This window comes from Gadus chalcogrammus, chromosome 1 (genome assembly GCF_026213295.1).
Source record: "Gadus chalcogrammus isolate NIFS_2021 chromosome 1, NIFS_Gcha_1.0, whole genome shotgun sequence".
Lineage (NCBI taxonomy): Eukaryota > Metazoa > Chordata > Actinopteri > Gadiformes > Gadidae > Gadus > Gadus chalcogrammus.
The window spans coordinates 13,134,340-13,155,296 of record NC_079412.1 but is presented as its reverse complement, the minus strand read 5'-3'; the positions used below and the strand labels follow the sequence as shown (position 1 = coordinate 13,155,296).

Here is a 20,957-nt window from a genome sequence, read left to right as displayed (position 1 = left end):
TGTGTGTGTGTGGTGTGGTGGTGTGTGTGTGTGTGTGTGTGTGTGTGTGTGTGTGTGTGTGTGTGTGTGTGTGTGTGTGTGTGTGTGTGTGTGTGTGTGGGAGGTGAGGAAGGGTTGAGCTAGTCTGTACTAAGAGGATTAATAACTTTCTCCCATGTTGATGTGCTAAAGGGGCTTAACTGGTCACCTTAGATCAAGGCAAAAATGTTGTGCCCTTTTTCCCCCCTGGGTCCTATCATGCTGACGGTGCAGAACGCTGTGTTTCCATTGGCTGGCTGCTGGTTACTCCACATAACTCCCGAAATACTTAGAAACACGCATTACATAAGGGTTGAAAAATATAAAAATGTAATGTCATTTCTATCAATACTTTTACAGTAGCATCTGTGGCATAGGACTTAATCAAGATCATAAATTCACATTCATTGTTCAGAAGGAAAAATAGCAAGCATGCGGGCATGCGTGTTAGCCATGGACAGAGCTGGCTCTGCAAGGTCATTTGGCTTAAAAGACTGGAGAGGTCATAAGCTATGCAGCCGTCCCACACAAAATTCATCTCCCAACCCGACTAATCTCCTCGATGCAATGAGTCAACGTTTTGGCGTGCAGTGTTTTGCTAAACTAGCTAAAGAAGGCCTTATACAGTGTACTCTGTCTATGATTAGATAGAGTTGATGTATGTTGACTGTACACTGTGTCTCCCTGTCTTTCTGCAGGTGGTCTATTTTACAGCACTTTTCCCCTACGTGGTTTTGGTGGTCCTGTTGGCCCATGGAATCACTCTACCAGGGGCCTGGGACGGTATCGTCTTCTACTTGAAGCCCGACTGGTCCAAACTGTTAGAAGCACAAGTATGGGTTATCTACTAGCTTGCTTTTTATTGTCAACATGTCGTGCTTTTTTTTTTTTTTTTTTTCAAGAGAAGTAATAAAAAACTAAACGATATCCAATTCATGGGAGGAAATGTCGTTCCTTACGCCTGTGTTTGTGTTTCAGGTATGGATCGACGCAGGCACTCAGATCTTCTTCTCATACGCCATCGGACTGGGTGCTCTGACCGCCCTCGGCAGCTACAACCGCTTCCACAACAACTGTTACCAGTGAGTGACCCCAGAACCAGACCGACACACCGCTAGTGGGATGCTCACAGGTTTAAGGACTACATATTATCGGTTATTTAATTCAATGTGATTATTTTCTATTGATGGTAATTTTCACTCGTGGGGGGCGGGGGGTAAAATATGTTTAGAAACATTAAGTTGAGCTTTCTCTTCATTTGATGAGAACAAAGAGAAAATAATGCTTCCAGATAGTTCATCTTTGCGTGGGAGAAGCTAGGTGTGGTGTATTAGGTTAAATAGGATTAAATAATCCTACTTTATTTGTTCAAAAGATCCAAATTTGTGTGTTGCCGTTGGCACAAAAATATCTGATCTTTGTGAGTTGGTTTGGAAGATCAATATGGACTTCAATTAATCTAATTTATTATTCATATTTATTTTAAATAAAACATGATTGTCTTTCCGTTCTAGTTGATTTTGTTCCAGCTGGATCACTGGTCTTGTACATGGTCATCGTTGTCTTTGTTGTACTCTATGACCTTCGATCTAGATTGAAGATTTTCATCTAATCCCAATGTCAAGCAATAGAAAGCAAGAGGGGAACTGTACATTTTCCTGGAACATTGCTGTGCTTTGTCAACCTTTCTTAGGATTTTAAGAACTCCTAGACTTTGCATTTCTAATATTAAACATGATTTGCAGAAGCAATGGAAACCAGAACACCACATTCGCTACGTCTCCGCCCATTCTTGGAGTTCGTAAATACAATGGATATGTGTACAAATCTGAAACCTGTGTGTGTATGTGTATCCATATTATAACGCGGGGATCTCTCGTAAACTCCCCCTCCGTGTAAACAGGCTGAGATGGTTTTGAGCAGGTCGTGTCTTCATGTAAACAGATGGGTTTTTTAACCTAGATAAAATGGAAACACAAAATAATTACTTAATCGAGATATTTCTCTTCTGGAAATGGGGCCTAAGAAGCCAAATGAATAGTTCTTGGAAAGCTGTAATTCCATCATACTAATGAGAAGCTCATTGAAGTGTAGCTTGAAGTATTTAAATAGTATTAGCTGCCCATGCCCTCCCCATCATTATTCCGGCAAGGGGAGCAATGTAATTGCGTTTGTTTAGACAGAAGTAGAAGAGGTATGTAAACAGTTGGACCCTAACATGCTACAGCTGTTTGGTAGCTTCAGTAGAATATCACAGCTTTTTATTTCAGTTGATACATCAAACCACCTTAGCCTGGTCCTCAGCCAAACTAGTGAGCCCAGAAAGATTCTTCTCTTTTTGCCCGAAATAGGAAGTTAGAGGACGATTGGCCCCTCTCTCTCCCTCTCCCTCTCTCTTTCACCGTGCTACTCCCACTGCGGTATCCTGGTCTCCCTCCAGCTCTATTGACCACTGTGGAGATCGGTCCGAGTCCTCCATTGTCTCACTCAGTGACTCATTCAGTGTCACTAAAGGTCTAGCCTGTCACTAATGGAGCCTTACAATTCACTCTGTTGAGTTAAAGCCTAAGACAGCTACTGCTGGTGCTGCTGCATCGGCCACTGCTACTGCTGCACTGCGTTGCTGGAACTATTCAGGTCAGGCTGATGTTTATGCACAACCCAAATAACAAGCCCTATTCTTGGCCGGTAATGCCCCAAATACTTTATTTTTTCCACGAAAAGGGGTGTGAGGATAAAGACTGTGACACAGGCGTGATATTGCCCCATGAGTCACACTCATGTGTGTGTGTTCAAATAACTGAGCCATGACTTTCCAGTTTTTTGTGCATTTAGGCCCGACCCTTCAGTAGGAGAGCCATTGAATAGAGTGCTGTCTTTCCTCATCCAACCCCCCCCCACCCCACCACACCTACCCACCCACTTGAAGGCTAGTCCTGCCAGCGTTCGTGACTACTCTTCACCTGATCTGCACACACACACACATACACATACACACACACACACACACACACACACACACACACACACACACACACACACACACACACACACACACACACAATAAATGACTACCGTATTGATCTCCCTCGTCCATATATTACCCCAACGCCCGTCAACTTCTCCTATTGTGAATGCTCCTGTCTCCCCTAATGTCAATAACATCTTCTAAAAGCTTACTGTAATAACTCCATTACATTATCTCTCTCTCTCTCTCTCTCTCTCTCTCTCTCTCTCTCTCTCTCTCTCTCTCGATAGGGATGCATTTGTGCTGGCTTTCATCAACAGCGGGACCAGTTTCTTTGCTGGCTTTGTGGTGTTTTCCGTACTGGGCTTCATGGCTGCAGAACAAGGAGTGGACATCAGCAAGGTTGCAGAGAGCGGTAAGAACACCACCCAACCACCCTAAAGGGAAAACCGGCATTTCCCAGACTCAGACAAGTTTATAAGTTTCAGTTCATCATTGTGTGGCCAGAAGGGGAGCTGGGTCAGTGTCTGCTTTCTGTAAGACGCTTCCATTGAATTGCGGCGCATTTCAATGGGAGGTCGATTTATAATCACAGGACCGAAAGAAGTGCTCAATTAACTGTGTGTTTCTAGTTCAACTACAAGCTTGTTGTGCGGTCTCGTTTTGGTTAAGTGACTCTTTGGAACACATTGGACATATTTTGACAGTAATTTAAAGTATATTCCCGTCACATGTACAAAGGTTGTGCTGCTGTTCCTCACAATGTAATACTGTCATTCAATGGAAGGTGCCAACGGAAGCAAATCCCAGACTCTCTCTTGCCAAGAACAGCATGTCGGCTGATCTCTAGTGGATTTGTTTGGAAAATGGATGGAAGTAACGCCAAATTGCGAATAATGATGATAATAATAAATGACTAACGGATTTAGTTTATGATTGTTATTGACCCAGCCCACAGTGCTCGCAATCGAGTGCTTTGTATGCATGAGCACTTGAAGGCTGTAGTTCACTTACAGGCCAGAGGTGTCAGTAGTGAGAAGGAATTTCAGATTTCTTACACATAGTTCCTTTAACTTCATTCAACTTATTCTGCAGGTCCGGGTTTGGCCTTCATCGCTTATCCTAAGGCTGTCACCTTGATGCCCATGGCTCCAGTCTGGGCAGCGCTTTTCTTCTTCATGCTGCTCGTGCTGGGACTGGACAGCCAGGTAAAACACAAACACTCACAAGTCTTTCATTTTGTATTCCCACCTTCCATTGACTTAGGCCCCGTCCACACGGGCGAAAAAGATCAGTTTTCCTTTGATGTGGTTTAGGGAAATCTCCGTAAAGACGGATTCATTGCGAAACAGCATCGAGCTGAGGAAACGCTGTAGTACACATTCCAGGCACATAAGTGGCGCTACTTCTGCCACAGAACTCCAGCAAAAAATAAGAAAAGAACGAGTCGAGCTAGCGCATAAGCCCCTGCGCGCTTTTTAAACATACCCCGAGAAGGACTGTATGTAACGAGGCGACAAACTATCTTTTCCCCTCCGTTTTCCTTATCTGCGTTTTAGGATATCTCCGTAGGACGGACTCATTAAGAAAACACCATTGAGCTGCTATAAGAACACTGTCCCCTCTAGTACCTACTCAAGGCTCCTGTTCTAGGTTCTCGCCCCAAAAACAGTGAGCGCAGCAACCTTAGGCTGTCCCCCGGCCCCCCCCACTTGCCGAGGCCTGTTACAAAACTTATTGGGCATCCCCCCTCTGCTGCAGGCGCACACCTGCTCGTTGAGAAGGTGCTGTGCACAGACGGAATGAAACCCCAACTGAAGTCCGTAGGGTCATGATACAACCAATTGGTTGTATTAACCAACAATTTCAATACCATACTTGGTCACTTTTGTTAAGAACAGACACACTAGCTAGCGTCAGTTTTTTTCTTTGTGATATTCATACGCAAACAATTGGTTGTCTCAGTGACCAATTTTTAATAACTCATTGCTTGGTACGCGTGTGTGTGTCTTGTCTGTCTGTATATGTGTGTGCGTGCGCGTGTGTCTGTGTGTGTGGTATCCGGTGTGCCATCCATTGTTGTGTAAGCCATGGATTTGTCAATGAGCCTCTGTCTGTCTCCCAACAGAGGCTGTGTGTCTTCTGTTGTGTCAACTCGCTCATTCTCTCTCACTCACTTTCCAAGCCTCCACTTGTCTTCGGCCCATCGCCCTCCCTGCACTCTCCCACCACCACCACAAGGGACTGTTCTTTCATTCGTAGGAAAGATCTGGAAACAGCTGAATGATTATTATCTTGTACATTCTCTCTCCTGTGTCTCGCTCTCTCTCTTCTATTTTGCTGTCCTTCCCACTTTGTCTCACTCTGTCCTTCCCCTCCCCCATTCATCTGTCAATCGCTACCTCTCTTCCTCTCTCTATTCCCTGATCCCCCGCTCCCCCGCTCCTCGTCTCTCTCTCTCTCTCTCTCTGTCTCTCCTCTCTCTCTCTCTCTCTCTCTCTCTCTCTCTCTCTCTCTCAGTTCGTCGGGGTGGAGGGCTTGATAACAGGCATCATAGACATGCTGCCCCCCAAGTCGGCGCTGGGCTCTGTGCGACGAGAGGTGGTGGTGGCCGTCTGTTGCTTCACCTGCTTCCTCATCGACATGTCCATGGTCACGGAGGTAACGCAGAGGTCCCCCCACTGCTACAGACGTGTTTTAGTGATCATTGCAGCGAACAAAGCCTATCTCAACAGACCACAGTATTTCAACACACCCAACTGCCACATTTGGCCTAACATGAAACTGTAACGGCTTTTAAAGCCAGGAAGAGGAAGGTCCTTATGCCTGGAAATGAGAAGTCCATGTTTATATCTTGAATGTTATTGATATATTCTGAGCAGAAGAGTGAGAAAGGGACGGGGATGCTTATGGTAGAGAGGGAGGAGGCATAGGAAGGTACGACAGCCAGGAACCAGACTGGGAAATGGGTCACCCGTGAAATATTAAAAGGATTAAAAGTGATGACGATGTGTGTGTGTGTGTGCGTGTGTGTGTGTGTGTGTGTGTGTGTGTGTGTGTGTGTGTGTGTGTGTGTGTGTGTGTGTGTGTGGTGTGTGTGTGTGTGTGTGTGTGTGTGTGTGTGTGTGTGTGTGCAGGGAGGTATGTATGTGTTCCAGCTGTTTGACTACTACTCGGCCAGTGGCATCACCCTCCTGTGGCAGGCCTTCTGGGAGTGTGTGGTGGTGGCCTGGGTGTACGGTAAGACCCCCAACACATGCACACTAACACCCACATACCACCTTCATCAACAGAACAGCTGTCCTTATCAGTCTTTCTCTCTCTGTCTGTCTGTCTGTCTGTCTGTCTGTCTGTCTGTCTCTGTCTCTCTCTCTTCTCTCTTCCCCCCCCCCTTCCCCCCACCCCCCCCCCCCCCCCCCCCCCCCCCCCCCCCAGGTGCCGACCGCTTCATGGACGACGTGGCCCGAATGATCGGCTATCGCCCCCTGCCCTACATGAAGTGGTGCTGGTCTTACATCACCCCTCTCGTCTGTGTGGTAAGTCTGACACACACATACACACACACACACACAGATACACACATGTATATGTGCACCTAACACAACAACGCAGATATAGATACATTGACGTACAAAAGGGGCAGGACAGGCCAGTCGTCGGGAGGTTTGAAAGAGTGTGTCGGCATGGTGGAGCCGGACGCCTGGCTCCTACCTGCTCACGAACGACCCTTCCCTGCTCTCCACTGTACCACACTCTGTTGAGTGGGGCGTTACCAGCTGCCTGATAATTCATCTCAGTCAAAACAAAAGCCCGTTTACATTTTCCGATGGTCCACCTCTCACACTTTGGGACGCCCCCGCAGGCAGTGTTCCTGTTCCACGTGGTGAACTACAAGCGTCTGACCTACAACACGGCGTACACGTACCCCTGGTGGGGCGAGGCGCTGGGCTGGTGCCTGGCGCTGTCCTCCATGCTCTGCATCCCCGTCACCGTCGCCTACAAGCTGCTGCGCTGCAAAGGATCCTTCCGGGAGGTCAGATTCTGTCTGTGTGTCTGTCCTTCCGTCCGTCTGTCTGTCTGTCTGTCTGTCTGTCTGTCCGTCTCTCTCTGTCTCTCTCTCTCTCTGTCTCTCTGTCTCTGTGTCTCTCTGTCTCTGTGTCGTGTTGTGTTGGCTTCATTCAGACGGCGCCGCAGTGTGCGTAGCATTCACATTCACTGTCTGCCAGCGTTCGATATGGTGAGAAAAAAAACAGAAGGCCGTTTTTCTGGTCAGTCCATTCATAATCACACAGCCACGATGAAGGCCACTGACGCAAGGTCTCAGCCAGCCTCTGGTGTGCTGCGCAAGGACACCCGCAGAGTGAAGAAAACGGCAGAGTTTTACTAATAGGAACCCTGCGACTATGAATAAACTCAGCGACTCGTATGATCGCCAGACATCCATTTAGCAGGACGTGGAAGACCCTAGACCCTGGACACAAGTTCTCTTCCACTCTACTGCAGGGAGTATTAGGGTTTCAGGCAATCGGATATTCAGCATCCTTAATCATCGTCATTGGTCAAAAGACTTGACATGTGTGACTAGGAGAGTCAAGTGTGGTTAATCGAAAAACTGAATTTTAAACCATACGTGCTTCCATTAGCTCCTCCTTCTTCCTCAACCCTCTCCAGAGTAATAATAACATGGCTGACTGGCTTGTGGTCTCTTCCCTCAGCGGTGGCAGCACCTGACCACCCCGGTGTGGGGCCGACACCACATGGAGTACCTGGCCCCTGAGTCCGAGGCAAAACTGCTGCCCCCTGCAGGCGCCAAGAGCTCGCTGCACTTCGAAAGTGTCATCTAAACATCAGCCTCCAACCCAAACAAGCATCATGCCCCCAGCCCCTCCACCCCCAGTATAGTCCCTCTCACAACGCAGAAACCCACAGAGGTCCATCGGGCGCCAGGAGCAATCCAATCAATCATCCCCGCCCCCCCCCCCTTCCACAGTCCCACAACGAAGGAAGAAGAAAAGAAAAAATAAGTATTGGACCAAAGACCAGATGGCAGAAGAACTGTCCTCCACAGCCAGACTGTGCGCCAGACGGACAGACAGACAGACAGAGAGAATCCAACAGGTGTAATGTCCCTCCTCACGCTCTGCTCTCTCCAGTCACACTACCTCGCTGCTCTTCATTCCGCCCGCTCTTTGCACCCCCCGCCTTCTAGTGCCGTCTCGTCCCCGTCTCGTCCTGTGAGTGTTTGACGTGTCGTCGTCCGATTATTGCCGCTGCAATGTGAGCATCCCGCCTCTCGCCTTACATCCGTTGCCCCCTAGCTCGCCGCCGCTGCCGCCAAAACGACAACATCATCCATCCCGACCCGACAGAGGCCCGCCTGGTGCTGGATGCATGTGGAAGATAAAAGACAAATTAAACCATGTAGTCAAACTAATCCCATGAAAGACCTAAGTGTTTAACATTAAAAGTGTGTGTGTGTGTGTGTGTGTGTGTGTGTGTGTGTGTGTGTGTGTGTGTGTGTGTGTGTGTGTGTGTGTGTGTGTGTGTGTGTGTGTGTGTGTGTGTGTGTGTGTGTGTGTGTGTGTGAGGCGTCTGTGTGTGAGGCGTGTAAGGGCTGCATCTGCAGTGTTTACGTGTGCACCAGTGTTGTACCTTGTGCTTACAAAGTGCGTCCGACTGCGTACGTGTTGATTAAAAGTGGCACGTCTCCTCCTACTGTCCAGTCAAACTGGACTCTGACTCATCTTTCGTTTTTTTTTTACCCGTGGCATTCTTATCATTGTAGCTGTACAAAAAACGAACTCCACTTCTAAACAAAAAAAATTGAAAATATACTCAAGTGTCCCTTTGTATTGTAGGAGGATATGAATCATCAGTGTTTAACAAGTCTGTGGGGCGCGGGGGCTGGAGGGGTCTTTCCACATTGAGATGATACAACATGTCAGATTGGACTGAGGATAGCAGAGCTATGACTGTGGCCCAGAATGATCCTATTCCGAGGAAGAAGCAATAAATGATGCGACATGATGAGATGGAAATGATGTGGTTGGTTCCTTTTTATTGGCTCTTCAGTTACAGGCACCCCATCATTGATATAAACTTGGTATCCTGAAGATCTCTTGTAGTTGTAGAAGCTTAGATACTAGACACATTTTATTAATATATTATATGATAAAAAATGTAGTACGATAATCACACTAAATCTTTTAAAAGATATAATCGCACTGCGATTATATCTTTGCTTTTTGTTATGGATATTGATATATATCAATAGCAATGATTACCTATCACTATCCACATAAACACTAATCTATCTACATTGAAAATACACATAGAAATACAATCAGCTCTTCAACAGCTAATATGGGAGAATTTTTGGCTTATGAAGAATAATAGACTTATTACAAGATTATGAAAACAACATTACACAAATGGCTTTGTTAATGAATGGTTTTATCATTCTTTATCATGGAGATTTAGAAGACCTCTGTTCATGGTGAGAATCTAATTTCCAGAGGCGTAAGAAATATCACTAATACTGTGATAGCTGTAAAATACACCACTAATATACAGAGTTATAGAGCGGTAGAAGCTAAATGTATTCTGAGTGCTTAACCCCTTAAATATAACAGAAGGATGTCCGGCTATGCTGGTATCAGCCACACACCACTGATATTACCCTGCTCTGTGCAGCTCTGTTGGAGGGTAGTTTTGAAACAGAAACTAAGAATTGCACGATGTGAACATTTTGGAGAAGGAATGAGGTTAACTATTCTAGAAAATGCTATTCACAAAAAGTAACAGTTGCCAATATACTAAGACTTCAAAGACAGCGCATTGTACATTGACAGACAAACACAGGTGACGTTGCATGTTGACACCGGGTCGACAATAGCTTTGACTGCGGTCTCTGCTTTAGCCTCTCACAGTCTCTTTACTCTATCAGAGGCTATAAATACAGAATCCTATTAACATTGCGCCACATTCTCCAACAGTCCCATTCCCTGCCTCAGAAACACAACAGAGCGTGTGCACAAGACAGGGAGGGAGGGAGGGGGAGAGATAGAGGGGGGGGGGGGCTGCAGTGACGTATGGCTGGCTATCTCATTAGACTATCATAAAAAGCCAGTTTCCTAAGCAACCGCTCTGGCTGTCTCCATAGCAACCAACCACCATGTCACGGTGGTTCATTCTCCCCCACAGTGAGGGGGGGAGGGGGGGGCGGAGTCAAGAGCGACCAATGCTGTATCAAAGCAGATGCCAGTGGATCAGAGGCGGAGGAGGAGTGGGAGTGTCCGGCGGGACGAGCCTGACCCCTGTTGGTCACATCTTGGTGATGCAGGACAGTTCCTGATGAACACATGAATGGAAAGAAACTCAGGGGAAACACACTGGTGTATGTTTTGCTTTTATGAATGAATAAGAAACACACTGGAGGGCCCTTTCAGCAAAGGGGTCCCCACCTGGCTGACGTTCTTTTGTGCCTGGCGTTCCAGAGTGTGAAGGACAGCGTCGTGGACGGTGACAAACAGGTTGTTGAGTAGGATGGACTCGCTGAAGATGCCCGCCCTCTTTAGTTGCTGCACAATGCAAACTGGTGGAGAGTCGTCCAACAGGGACAACATGCAAGACACACACACACACAAACACACACACACACAAACAGGAAGACTGATTCACAAAAAGGGAAAGAGGACTGCTGTGGTAGTGCTTTGATTATAGGGAAATGTGAGGGTTACCCATGTTTGGGTCTGGCTGTACAAGATCAGGATTTGGCCCTCATGTATTGCCTGAGCCCTTGTTTGTGTGTGTGTGTGTGTGTGTGTGTGTGTGTGTGTGTGTGTGTGTGTGTGTGTGTGTGTGTGTGTGTGTGTGTGTGTGTGTGTGTGTGTGTGTGTGTGTGTGTGTGTGTGTGTGTGTATATACGTGTGGGTGTGTGTTTGTGTTTGCATAAAAGGACATGGATGATCTTGTGTGATGTCTGGTTTGAGCTCACCTTGACAGCCAGCAATATAGACACTCACATCTATCTCTCCAAAGTCTCTGAATATCTGCACATAAATGTTGAAGAAATGTGACCATGTGAGTACCTCATCTTCCGTCTTGGACTCATATCACTTACATACAATATGTGTGCACACTTGGTGTTTGCACATAGGACAGGAGCTCATTTAACAATTCAGGTACAACGTATAGGACCTGGTAAGACTCTTTCTCACCAAAGGTTTCTCATCAAAGTAGAAGCTATGTCAAGGCCAAAGTGACCCGTAAAGACCTCCATTTCAGTGGAGATCTCCTCCAGCACCCTCTTATGCTAAGTTCAATATTTTTGTATCAAATCCGTATCTTTGAAGCAGTCATCTAGGTGAGTAGGAATATCGGAACTCAAATGTTGCCGGGATACATGCACCTATGCACAGTTAAAGTCTCATATTTGAGATATCCGTTTCTTCCTACACGTTGACAAAGAACAAGTCATGTGTGTCTGTGTGTGTGTGTGTGTGGAAACAGCAGACCAATATTAAACATCAAATAGAAAACGTCATACATTGTTTAGTGTCTTGGCTGTGACTGTGTCCACAAAGCTGGTGGTGGAGAGGTCCAAGATAACGCTGTGCGTGCGATGCCGTTCCTCGGTCTTCACTCCCCCGTTCTCCCTGGCGCTGTCATCATCATCCGCTGGACATGCGTCTGAAACCTCCGGTTCCATCTGATAGGCCGAGTTCACCTGTCCGTCAAAACCGCCGTAGACTGGGCCCACCTCCGTTGGGCTGACAAGAACTGTCTGGTGTTTTTTGCCTTTTTTCTTCACTGAAGGATTTTGTTCACTGTTGACGTCAACCTGGTTTTCGGTTGGAGAGAGGCACGGAGGGAACTCATTCATTAAGTCATGACTCATACTTTCATAGCGATTGTGTTTACTTTCAACAAACGTGCGTTGCATGCAGGGTTGTACCTGTAGTTTCTTTGCTGCCTTTTTAGCTTTCTTTTTCTCCTTCTCCTGTTGACGTTTCAGTTTGTTTTCTAGCTTTTTCTTCTCTGTCAGCTGCTCTATGATGTTGATCCCACTCTGAAAGCCGGCAGGATGCGGTGAGGGCATGACACAGCAAGTGAAAGCAATTAAGGATACAAATAAGGAATTTATTTTATCCTTTTAATGAGATATGCCCACACACAGACACACACACACACTCATAAGTTACACGTTCCATAAACACAAACACCTACATAAGCTTGCGCACACACACACAAACCTTTTCTTGCAGCGCCTCCAAATACATCTCTGCATTGGTGTAGCAGATTGTAGCCGAAGAACGGAAGATTGTCACTCCTGGAATCAGTTTGGCCTGCACAGACACAACGGCAGCACAAGCGGTGATCAGGGACTCAAAACATAGCTCTAGCGTTGATCTCCTCACTTCCCCTCACAGATTCATGGATCCACTCATTCAACTATTCACAGAGTTACATTATGTCACATTTCTTTACAGAACGCTCGGCTGTCGTACGGAGGCACCATTCACCTGAGATGAGCGGACTCCTTACCTCCTCATAAGCGTCCATGTCCACGTACAGCTCCGTGCCCGGCACGTGACCCAGGATGGAGTAGCGGGGGCTATGAGAGACAGGTTTTCAAGGAGATGTAACACAGGGACTTTAACAGCGCCTCTGTGCCATACATTGTTGAGTTCCCTGGAAAGGTGCTGTGTGCACTCACAGCTGGATCCTGAAGATGACCGTCAGCATGGAGAAGACCACGGCCACGGCCAGACCGATGTCTAGGTTGAGCAGGATGGTGGCCACCCAGGTGACCGACCAGATCATCTGGGGGCAGGGTGGGATCGGTGTCAGAATCAGTTTACTTCATTGATCCCATGAAGTAAACATTGATCCCATTGGGGATCAATGAAGGGGGGAATTTGCGTGTGTTTCAGTTACTCAGCTCAAGAACATAGAATACAGAATACACATTTAAGGCCATACAAATACGGAAAATGTGCATATGGGAGGATTGGGCAAAAAGTGTTGGATGGACTGTTGGAGAGGACTGGAGGACGTGTAATGTAGCCATACCAGATCCATCTTGTTGCTCTTCCAGAGCAGAGGTATATCGTTGAACTGCTTAAACATTCCTTTCAAATTCACAAAAACGATGGTGGCTAGGATTGCCTGCGTGGCAAAGCACACACACACACACACACACACACACACATACACACACACACACACACACACACACACACACACACACACACACACAATCACACATATGATTACATCTTATGTATTCTACCAAAAAGAGCTTTGATGGAGATGCGAGAGGCAGAGTTCTTCCACAGAAGAGGGATCCCTCTACTGTGTAGACTCCCTGCCTCTCGAGAAATGGGGTGAAGGAAGTTACCTTGGGGAGCTCTGCAAACAGAGAGCCAATTTTCAGAATGGTGATCAGCACAATAATGGAAGACACGACTCCTGCGACCTGAGCAAACATACAATTATCAGAATGATGATTCCCGCATTATTCATACTATTTAGATAAGTGATTCTCAGGTCACATGTCGTAAGAGACAGTATATCCCCAAAACATGATTATTTGTTGTGAGATTAACCCCCGTGTGTGTGTGTGTGTGTGTGTGTGTGTGTGTGTGTGTGTGTGTGTGTGTGTGTGTGTGTGTGTGTGTGTGTGTGTGTGTGTGTGTGTGTGTGTGTGTGTGTGTGTGTGTGTGTGTATTACTTGGGTCTTGCCTCCTGCGCTCTCCTGGACGAGGCTACGGGACAGAGAAGCCGTCACAACGTAACACTGGAAGAAAGCCCCGAACACGTTGGACAGGCCCAGGGCTACCAGCTCCTTTGGAAACACCACAGAACTACATGAGCCGCGTTAAATATTTAACATGTTGCCAAAATAGGGTGCTTTCTAAGTCTGACTATTTAAAAAAAACAAGCCCCTTTAAGCTTGTGTTCAATAATGGCTTCTGCTTGTTGTATAGAAAGCCACGGTGTCATGTTCATTTGAGCTTGCTTTTCGAACTAACAGCACCTCCTAGCTATTTCGAAAATCACTGTTAACCACGGCCTCTCGTGGCTTAGTAATTAAATTATGGATAAGTAATACCATAAGAAGAAAAAAGTAAGAATAATGAGGGTTTCTTGATACAGTTTCAAAGAAAACTTGGGTAAATGTCCGACCACATAATCCATGGCAATTAAAAAGTACTATCTGTTTAATTAAAACCTCACAGGCCTGCTACATCTCCTCCCTGAACCCCCTCGCTACAGACGCAGACATATTAAATGTAGACATGGCAAAGATTGTTGCACATTAAACATTTAGTTGAGGTCGCTTCTGCAAAAGCTTTCAGTATTCCCAGTGCACATCCGTTCTCCAGATCACCACCATCTCGGTAGATGTACACAGACACGACAAGAGCAATAGAGGGGAACAAATAGGGCCGGCATGAGAAAAGCTTTTGACACATGGAAGAGAACAGGGTCTAATATTAGGCCAGTACTAGCCTGGAGAATTAACACATGGAGGCATGTGGAAGAAGACGATTACTTGGCCTGCTCATGACACAGCGAGAGAGAGAGAGAGAGAGAGAGAGAGAGAGAGAGAGAGAGAGAGAGAGAGAGAGAGAGAGAGAGAGAGAGAGAGAGAGAGGGAGAGAGAGAGAAGGGATACACAGAGACTCTAAAAATGAATCCATCTCTAGCCTCCTCTAGTCTACGCTGATTGTCTGGAGGTAAACAATAAACACACTTCGGGTGCTATGGTTACAGTGACGCCTGAGTGTGACGGAGCACAGAGTGTAGAATTCCAAAAATGACTCTGTGTCTCCTCTTGAACTGGAGGGGTAGGTTACACAGTGAATTGTTGTGTTTGTCGTTGTTGCTATTGTTGTAGTTTTTAACAGAACACACCGTAGCACACTGTGAAATACACAGAGCCTCCAACAACGTATCTTTACATCAGTATGCATGCGTCAGGAATGGTATGCGTGAGTTTAATTAGGTCTGACCCAGCCGTACCTGATTGCTATCCACCTTGTAGCCATGCTTAAGGGCCATAGTCTTGCTGATGGAGATGCTAATGGCGTAAGCTACGATCACGATAGCAAATGCATCGGGAAACACCAATATAAATAAGTTGCCGTCTGGGACTCGAGGAGCCTTCAGCCTGGGGGGCGGGGATCGGAGAGACGAGAGGAATTTGTTAGCATTGACACGTGATAGATGTCTCACTGCAGACGGCATGCTTTTGTACCGAATTATTGGAAAGTTATGAATGCCTGAAGGGATTTATTTTCCCCAGAGATTAAACTGACTTTGGCCTGATAAGTAGTGTCTTTGTGTGGTAAAGTTATGTGCCGGTGAGTTAACTCCCTGGGCACTGAGCACAGTAGAGCAAGCAGGGTTTTGAAATTAAATTCACATTACCCACGTAGCATTCACAGTGATACTTAAGTTTACCCTGTTTTTATGAATAGACCTTTGGAAATGTTTTGTTTTGAGGCCCTGCCCTGCAAACAAAAAGCCAAGTGGGTTGCGGTAAAAAATACATGTGATTTGAATTATTCTTTTCTTTCTCTGCAAAGAGAAAAACGTCAATTTTTCTTTCTCTATTTCTTCCCCTATGGTACAAACAAATAATCTCGTTATCATATTCTATTGCTTTGAAAATCTCACTTTTCAATTCTGTATATTTCTGTTGTGTGTTGTCATAACTCTTTTAGCTTTACAGTTGGTCCCTGAATGGACTATATCAGATACATTAAATAATATACATAAACAATTTAGGTCTACTTACCCACTGGGTATTGCTCCAACCACATCCACTCCATAATGAGTTCTGAATTTAGCAAAATATGAGATGATTGTTGCTACTATGAGCTGTGAAATAAATACCACAAGAAAGCTATCATGTCATATACATACATATTGTATAAATTAATTAAATGTGTTTTTTTAGGAATGCAAGCATCAAAAGCCAAAACATCCTATGATGTCATTACCTCAATACATTTCCATCTCATTTAGGCTTAAACAACTATAAGACTTATGGCGTCCCCTGGTGGTTATACATATGTTAGCAAATATACAAGAAGTAAGGCAGAAAATGAAAACGTACAACTATCAGTTCTATGGGAATGGACATAGGTAGCTTCTTCCGGTAGTAGGTATTCAGTTCCTTGACCAGAATGAGGACAAAAAGTGCCACAATACTAATCACCAGCGTCGCAATGTTTGTCTTCGGTAGCAATGAGCAGAGGTCAATTAACGTCTATGAGGGGAAACAAGGAAAATAAATGAATGAACTGTGTGTTAATACACAGAGACATGTTGGTTTTCTATGACTTTGTTTTTTTTCAAAATGTTCATTCCAAAGTTACATTTCTATCTCATGTGTAATGGTTCAGACGAGGCACGTAGAAATGTGTGGAGGAATAGAGCACAATATGAAACACACTCACGTAAACCTGTGAGAGAGGTCCGGTGAAGCGTGTCGTGTGAACCCCTACAACGTATTTCAGCTGGGACAGCAGCACCTGAACGGCCACGGCGGTCGTGTAGCCACGCACCAGAGGCTCCGACAGATAGGTGACCACAAAGCCAAACCTCACTAGACCAAACAGGATCTGGAGAAAGACACACGACATGTTGCATGGACTCCCAGTCACAATGAAGACACAATTATTATACATATAGTTGTATTTACTTACACAGCAAATATATTGAAAATGTACTTGCTTTTGTCGGAACACACTGTGCACAGTATGAGGAAGGCCTTGCCTGGCCTATCATGTTAACTTGATGCTTTTATTGTCTTAAATGTGTATGATTGGTTGTATATATTGGGATATCTACAATATCTACACTATAATAGTCTTCCTATCTTTCCATTTACCAAAGTGCCTGAAAAAAATTGGCCCTTTGGGATTAATTGAGATAGAGAATATTTAGAATTGAATCCAATGTATTTGACAAGGGAAATGTAGCTTAAAGCTGGAGTAGTCAATTTGGAGTAACCATCAAGCAGATTCGATTTTGAAAGTATCCAACAGAAAATATCCCCCCCTTCTCTTCTGGCCGCCTTCCAAAGCAACTCCCCCCAAACACAGAAGCTTGGGCAGAGTGCTCTGGCCGAGTGCCTGCAGGTATGCTGGTAGGTAGGTAAACAGACAGCTAACTAGGCCATCCAATCATTTCATTCGGGCCGAAATAAATAATTGGGCAGGCCTGCAAAAGCCACAGATACAGAATTTCTTCATTATTATTATTCATTTATTCTATTTATTTATTGAATGCTGTCAGGAGAAAAACAATAATTAGGACAAAAAAGGGGTATCAAATAAATTGCCTACCCTAGCTTTAACAGTTTGGATAGCGATGAAAGAGAGGTATGCGCACATAAAAACCGTAGGTGTACCTGTAGGACTCCCACCACTGCGGTCAGGGCGCATGATATCTGGACTCTGTAGGCATCTCGCGCGTCAATGTCCACCACAGCGGTGCCGTTGGTCCCGTTCCCCCCCACCAAAAAGTTACTGTCTGGGCCGAACTTCTCTGTCACGCTGCCAACCATGATGCTGACCACCGCAAATGTACCTAGACACACGCACATTCAAGCATTCATACAGTACGTGCACCACCATGAATGTACACATGGACAGACACAATCAAACACACACACACACACACACACAGACACACACACACACACCATCATCACACAACACACCACACACACACACACACACCACACACACACACACACCACACACACACACACACACACACACACACACACACACACCAATACACGCATGAATGAATGGGAGAATCTGATGAGCGTCAGCTCTCCACCAGGATTTTACATAGGAATTTGATACATGGCTCAATCTCAGTACTGACATGAAAAAGTCAAAAATGACGTTGTATGATGTTGATAATTGTATTTCGTGTTATTATCATGAGGACAATAGTGTCAATCAGGAAACATAAAATAAAACATACAAAAGAAGAAAGGGAGATTTATTATATGTAAATAACAAAGTTTGTTCTGTTAAGAAACGGCCTTCTACGGCACCATTGGGATCTAAAGGCTCAATCCAGAACATTCTCCCCTGGGTTTCTTACCGATAGATATGTGTCTGGAGGTCCCAAAGATGAAGTAGATCATCACAGGAAAGAGGGAGGTGTACAGACCAAACACTGGAGTCAAGGAGGCCAGAAGGGCATAGGCCATACCTGATGCGGGCATAACATCTTTTAAGTACTGCAAACATACACACACATGCACACACGCACATGGATGCACGCACGCACATGCAAGTGCACCCACACACGCACATGCACACACGTACATCATATGTTAAAAAAGTAGGCTAGGTCACGAAAATACACAACTTTGAGACGAGCATCTGCTGTTAGATGAAACATAAAAACAAATGACAGGCTGTCGTTGTTTCTCAGTGTGTTCTGTGAGTACACAGGTTTACATCTTATGTTAAGATGTACACAAAGCATTCACAAAACACACAATTCACATGCAAACACACACACACACATTCCCACACAGTCCCACACATAAGCACATGCGCGCATAACCGCAGGTACGCACACACACACACGCATGTTATCAAAGTGGTACATACTTTTTGAACAAGTAGTTTTGGGTGCTCAATGAATACAATAATTTAATAATTTTAAGTGTGGGTTAATTTCATATTGCATGTCCTAATTTCTTCACACACGCACGCGCGCACACACACACACACACACACACACACACACACACACACACACACACACACACACACACACAACCACACACACACCACACCCACACACACACACACACACCACACACAACACACACACACAACACCACACACACACACACACACACACACCTTGTGGTAGATGCATGATGCCCACACTCAGGCCGGAGACTATGTCCCCCACTGCGTTCTCCCTGATGGAGTACTGAGGCAGCCAGGAGAGCACTGGCACCCATTTCAACACCGCCCTTTTCAGCCCGGGCACTGAACATCTGACTCCCAGAGGTAGAAGAAGAGGAGGAAGAGCAGGAAGACTCTGATTAGGAGGCAATTCAATCCAGGTTTAGTGATTAAAAGTACATTCACGCTGTTTTTTTTATCAGTATGCAGAATGTCAACTTCTAAATCTCCTTTGGATGATTCACAAAACCCCTTGTGATCGTACTTTCTAACTCAGCGTAAACGTTCTCTGGCTATCAGGTCAGTCAGTCAATCAGGGTCTATTTTATTTGCACAGCCCCTTATCACAGTAACACTCTCAAAGGGCTTCGCAGCCCACGCTATACGACAGCCTAACCCAAGGCCAACCGAGGCAGAGAAAAACTCCCTTATTCATCCAGGAAGAAACATTGAGAAGGAGCCCGGTGCTCCGTCCTCTCAGTCGGTCAGTGTGTCGCTACCACAAGGATCCTGCTGGAGAGGGGGGTCTTAGTATTAGTAGTTAAACGCATCTCAATGGTTTATCAGCTGTCCCCGCATGAGGAGTTCCCATGTGGGCTGGGCAGAGAGGGGCCGCTGAGCTATAACAATGTGACGCTTGCATAGGAGCAGCGCTAGGCCCCACTAAAGCCTCTTTTTTTATGCAATAAACTAGTACACAATGCAAAAAAAGGAACATAAAAATGTGCTGAAAAGACAGATTTACAACGTGGAGGAAGGTTTAGAGAGGGTATGGCAGATTAAACATTGGTGGACCTCAGAACAAATGGTACACTAAAGCTTGACACCTCTATGTATACCTAACTGAAAAATCAGGATGAGGCGCTACTGGGAATCACATGACACAGCAATGCGTGTACTAATTAAAATATATACTTTTAGGAAGGTTTATTGACGATGAATGTTATGAACATTGGAATAGGATGTGAAGGAAGTGCATCATCGTCTGATTGTGGTTTTCTGCTCAAGCTTTGCAAACCTTGACATTCACCCAAGGCTGAAAGGGTGTCAATGAGGAGTTATTGTGTTCACCATTATCATACATCCCATTGCAACAATAATGATAACATTATCATGGCTTTCTAATTCATATGTGATACAGTGTTAAATTACAGAGGCTGCATTATCTTAAAGCAAGTGGAAATGTCTTCAGTGGTATTTGTTCAATGTCTTAAATGTTATCTGTTTATGAAATATACCACAAATAATGCATGAAAAGGATGGACCTATGCCAAAATTATATTTCTGTGTTTAAGGTTTTGTTTTGTTTTTATCCTGTATTTACATGCAGGATTTTTGCATTTGAAGGTTTTGTATTATAATGAAATAAAATGTGAATCATAAGAAATACATTCTAGGACTATTCATAGCTCATTCTATTACATTGTGCTCGGGACAGATGGAGAAATTAAAAATGGCACAGTGTTCCACTAATATAAATTGTAAAAAGTACTGTTTTGTCATCGTCGCAAAATCACCAATCTTTTTCAGTATGAGTTTGGTTTAGGATACATTTACTCACAATAGCACGAATCTTTGCCTTATTATAAGTTAAGCATCAGAGTCCACAGTCGACGCTTTCTCTTCCCGTGTGTGCACGGTTCCCCTGCATCTGGATCATTGTCCAGGACCTACCTCAGAGAGTCCTTGACCCGCTGGGCCAGGGGAGGCTTGGTGGAGTGCGTCCTTCTGCGGCCCAACTCATCCAGGGCCGAGTCGGCCAGGACCTTCCGCTGAACACAAAACTCCCCGGACGAAGGGACTCCCATTTTAATGATTTTTTTGTGCTTTCTCTATCTTCTTGAATCTCTAACTTCAAATTGTTGGCAGTGGGTTTATTTTCCGAATCGAATCAATTTCAATGTCGACTTTAGCACATCAACAACTAAAATATATAGATGTTCTGTATTCCTGGTTGTGCTGCTGGGCGTTTTGGACTGTGGATGTGGACTTTCCCTCTGGTCCTACTT

General features: G+C 45.2%; 2 protein-coding genes across 3 annotated transcripts in view; one reads left to right on the top strand and one right to left on the bottom strand.

The window, feature by feature from the left end:
• si:ch211-117c9.5 (sodium- and chloride-dependent creatine transporter 1) overlaps positions 1–9,298 on the top strand; it is an 18,546-nt gene extending 9,248 nt beyond the window's left edge. The window contains exons 6-14 of the mRNA XM_056590412.1: positions 717–851; positions 997–1,100; positions 3,277–3,401; positions 4,082–4,194; positions 5,507–5,647; positions 6,124–6,226; positions 6,422–6,522; positions 6,849–7,019; positions 7,702–9,298. Of these exons, the coding sequence (XP_056446387.1) occupies positions 717–851; positions 997–1,100; positions 3,277–3,401; positions 4,082–4,194; positions 5,507–5,647; positions 6,124–6,226; positions 6,422–6,522; positions 6,849–7,019; positions 7,702–7,830 (1,122 nt within the window). The 3' untranslated portion in view covers positions 7,831–9,298. The remainder of the gene's footprint in view (positions 1–716; positions 852–996; positions 1,101–3,276; positions 3,402–4,081; positions 4,195–5,506; positions 5,648–6,123; positions 6,227–6,421; positions 6,523–6,848; positions 7,020–7,701) is intronic.
• Positions 8,973–20,957, bottom strand: si:ch211-117c9.2 (solute carrier family 26 member 6). 2 transcript variants are annotated; one of them, XM_056590400.1, is made up of 19 exons: positions 20,623–20,957; positions 18,901–19,040; positions 18,125–18,235; positions 17,415–17,593; positions 16,459–16,623; positions 16,116–16,268; positions 15,795–15,877; positions 15,017–15,164; positions 13,722–13,835; positions 13,389–13,466; positions 13,061–13,156; positions 12,705–12,811; positions 12,533–12,602; positions 12,241–12,333; positions 11,943–12,056; positions 11,535–11,828; positions 10,983–11,037; positions 10,450–10,580; positions 8,973–10,336 (listed from the first exon to the last, which is right to left on the bottom strand). In XM_056590400.1, the coding sequence occupies exons 1-19, from the start codon at positions 20,754–20,756 to the stop codon at positions 10,310–10,312; spliced, it is 2,292 nt and encodes a 763-aa protein (XP_056446375.1). In that variant the 5' UTR covers positions 20,757–20,957; the 3' UTR covers positions 8,973–10,309. The 2 variants fall into 2 exon arrangements, with proteins under 2 accessions (XP_056446375.1, XP_056446366.1); XM_056590391.1 differs by lacking the exon at positions 8,973–10,336 and having other exon boundaries at positions 10,387–10,580.

What these genes read in the sequence shown, in the direction of transcription:
- si:ch211-117c9.2 (XM_056590391.1), bottom strand. Translation starts at nt 20,756, where the DNA reads ATGGGAGTCCCTTCGTCCGGGGAGTTTTGTGTTCAGCGGAAGGTCCTG. An exon ending in TGTTTGCAGAGCTCCCCAAG is followed by an intron (nt 13,157 to 13,388) that starts GTAACTTCCTTC and finishes TTTGCCACGCAG; the next exon opens with GCAATCCTAGCCACCATCGT. An exon ending in CAGCCAAGACACTAAACAAT is followed by an intron (nt 11,038 to 11,534) that starts GTATGACGTTTT and finishes ATTTATGTGCAG; the next exon opens with ATATTCAGAGACTTTGGAGA.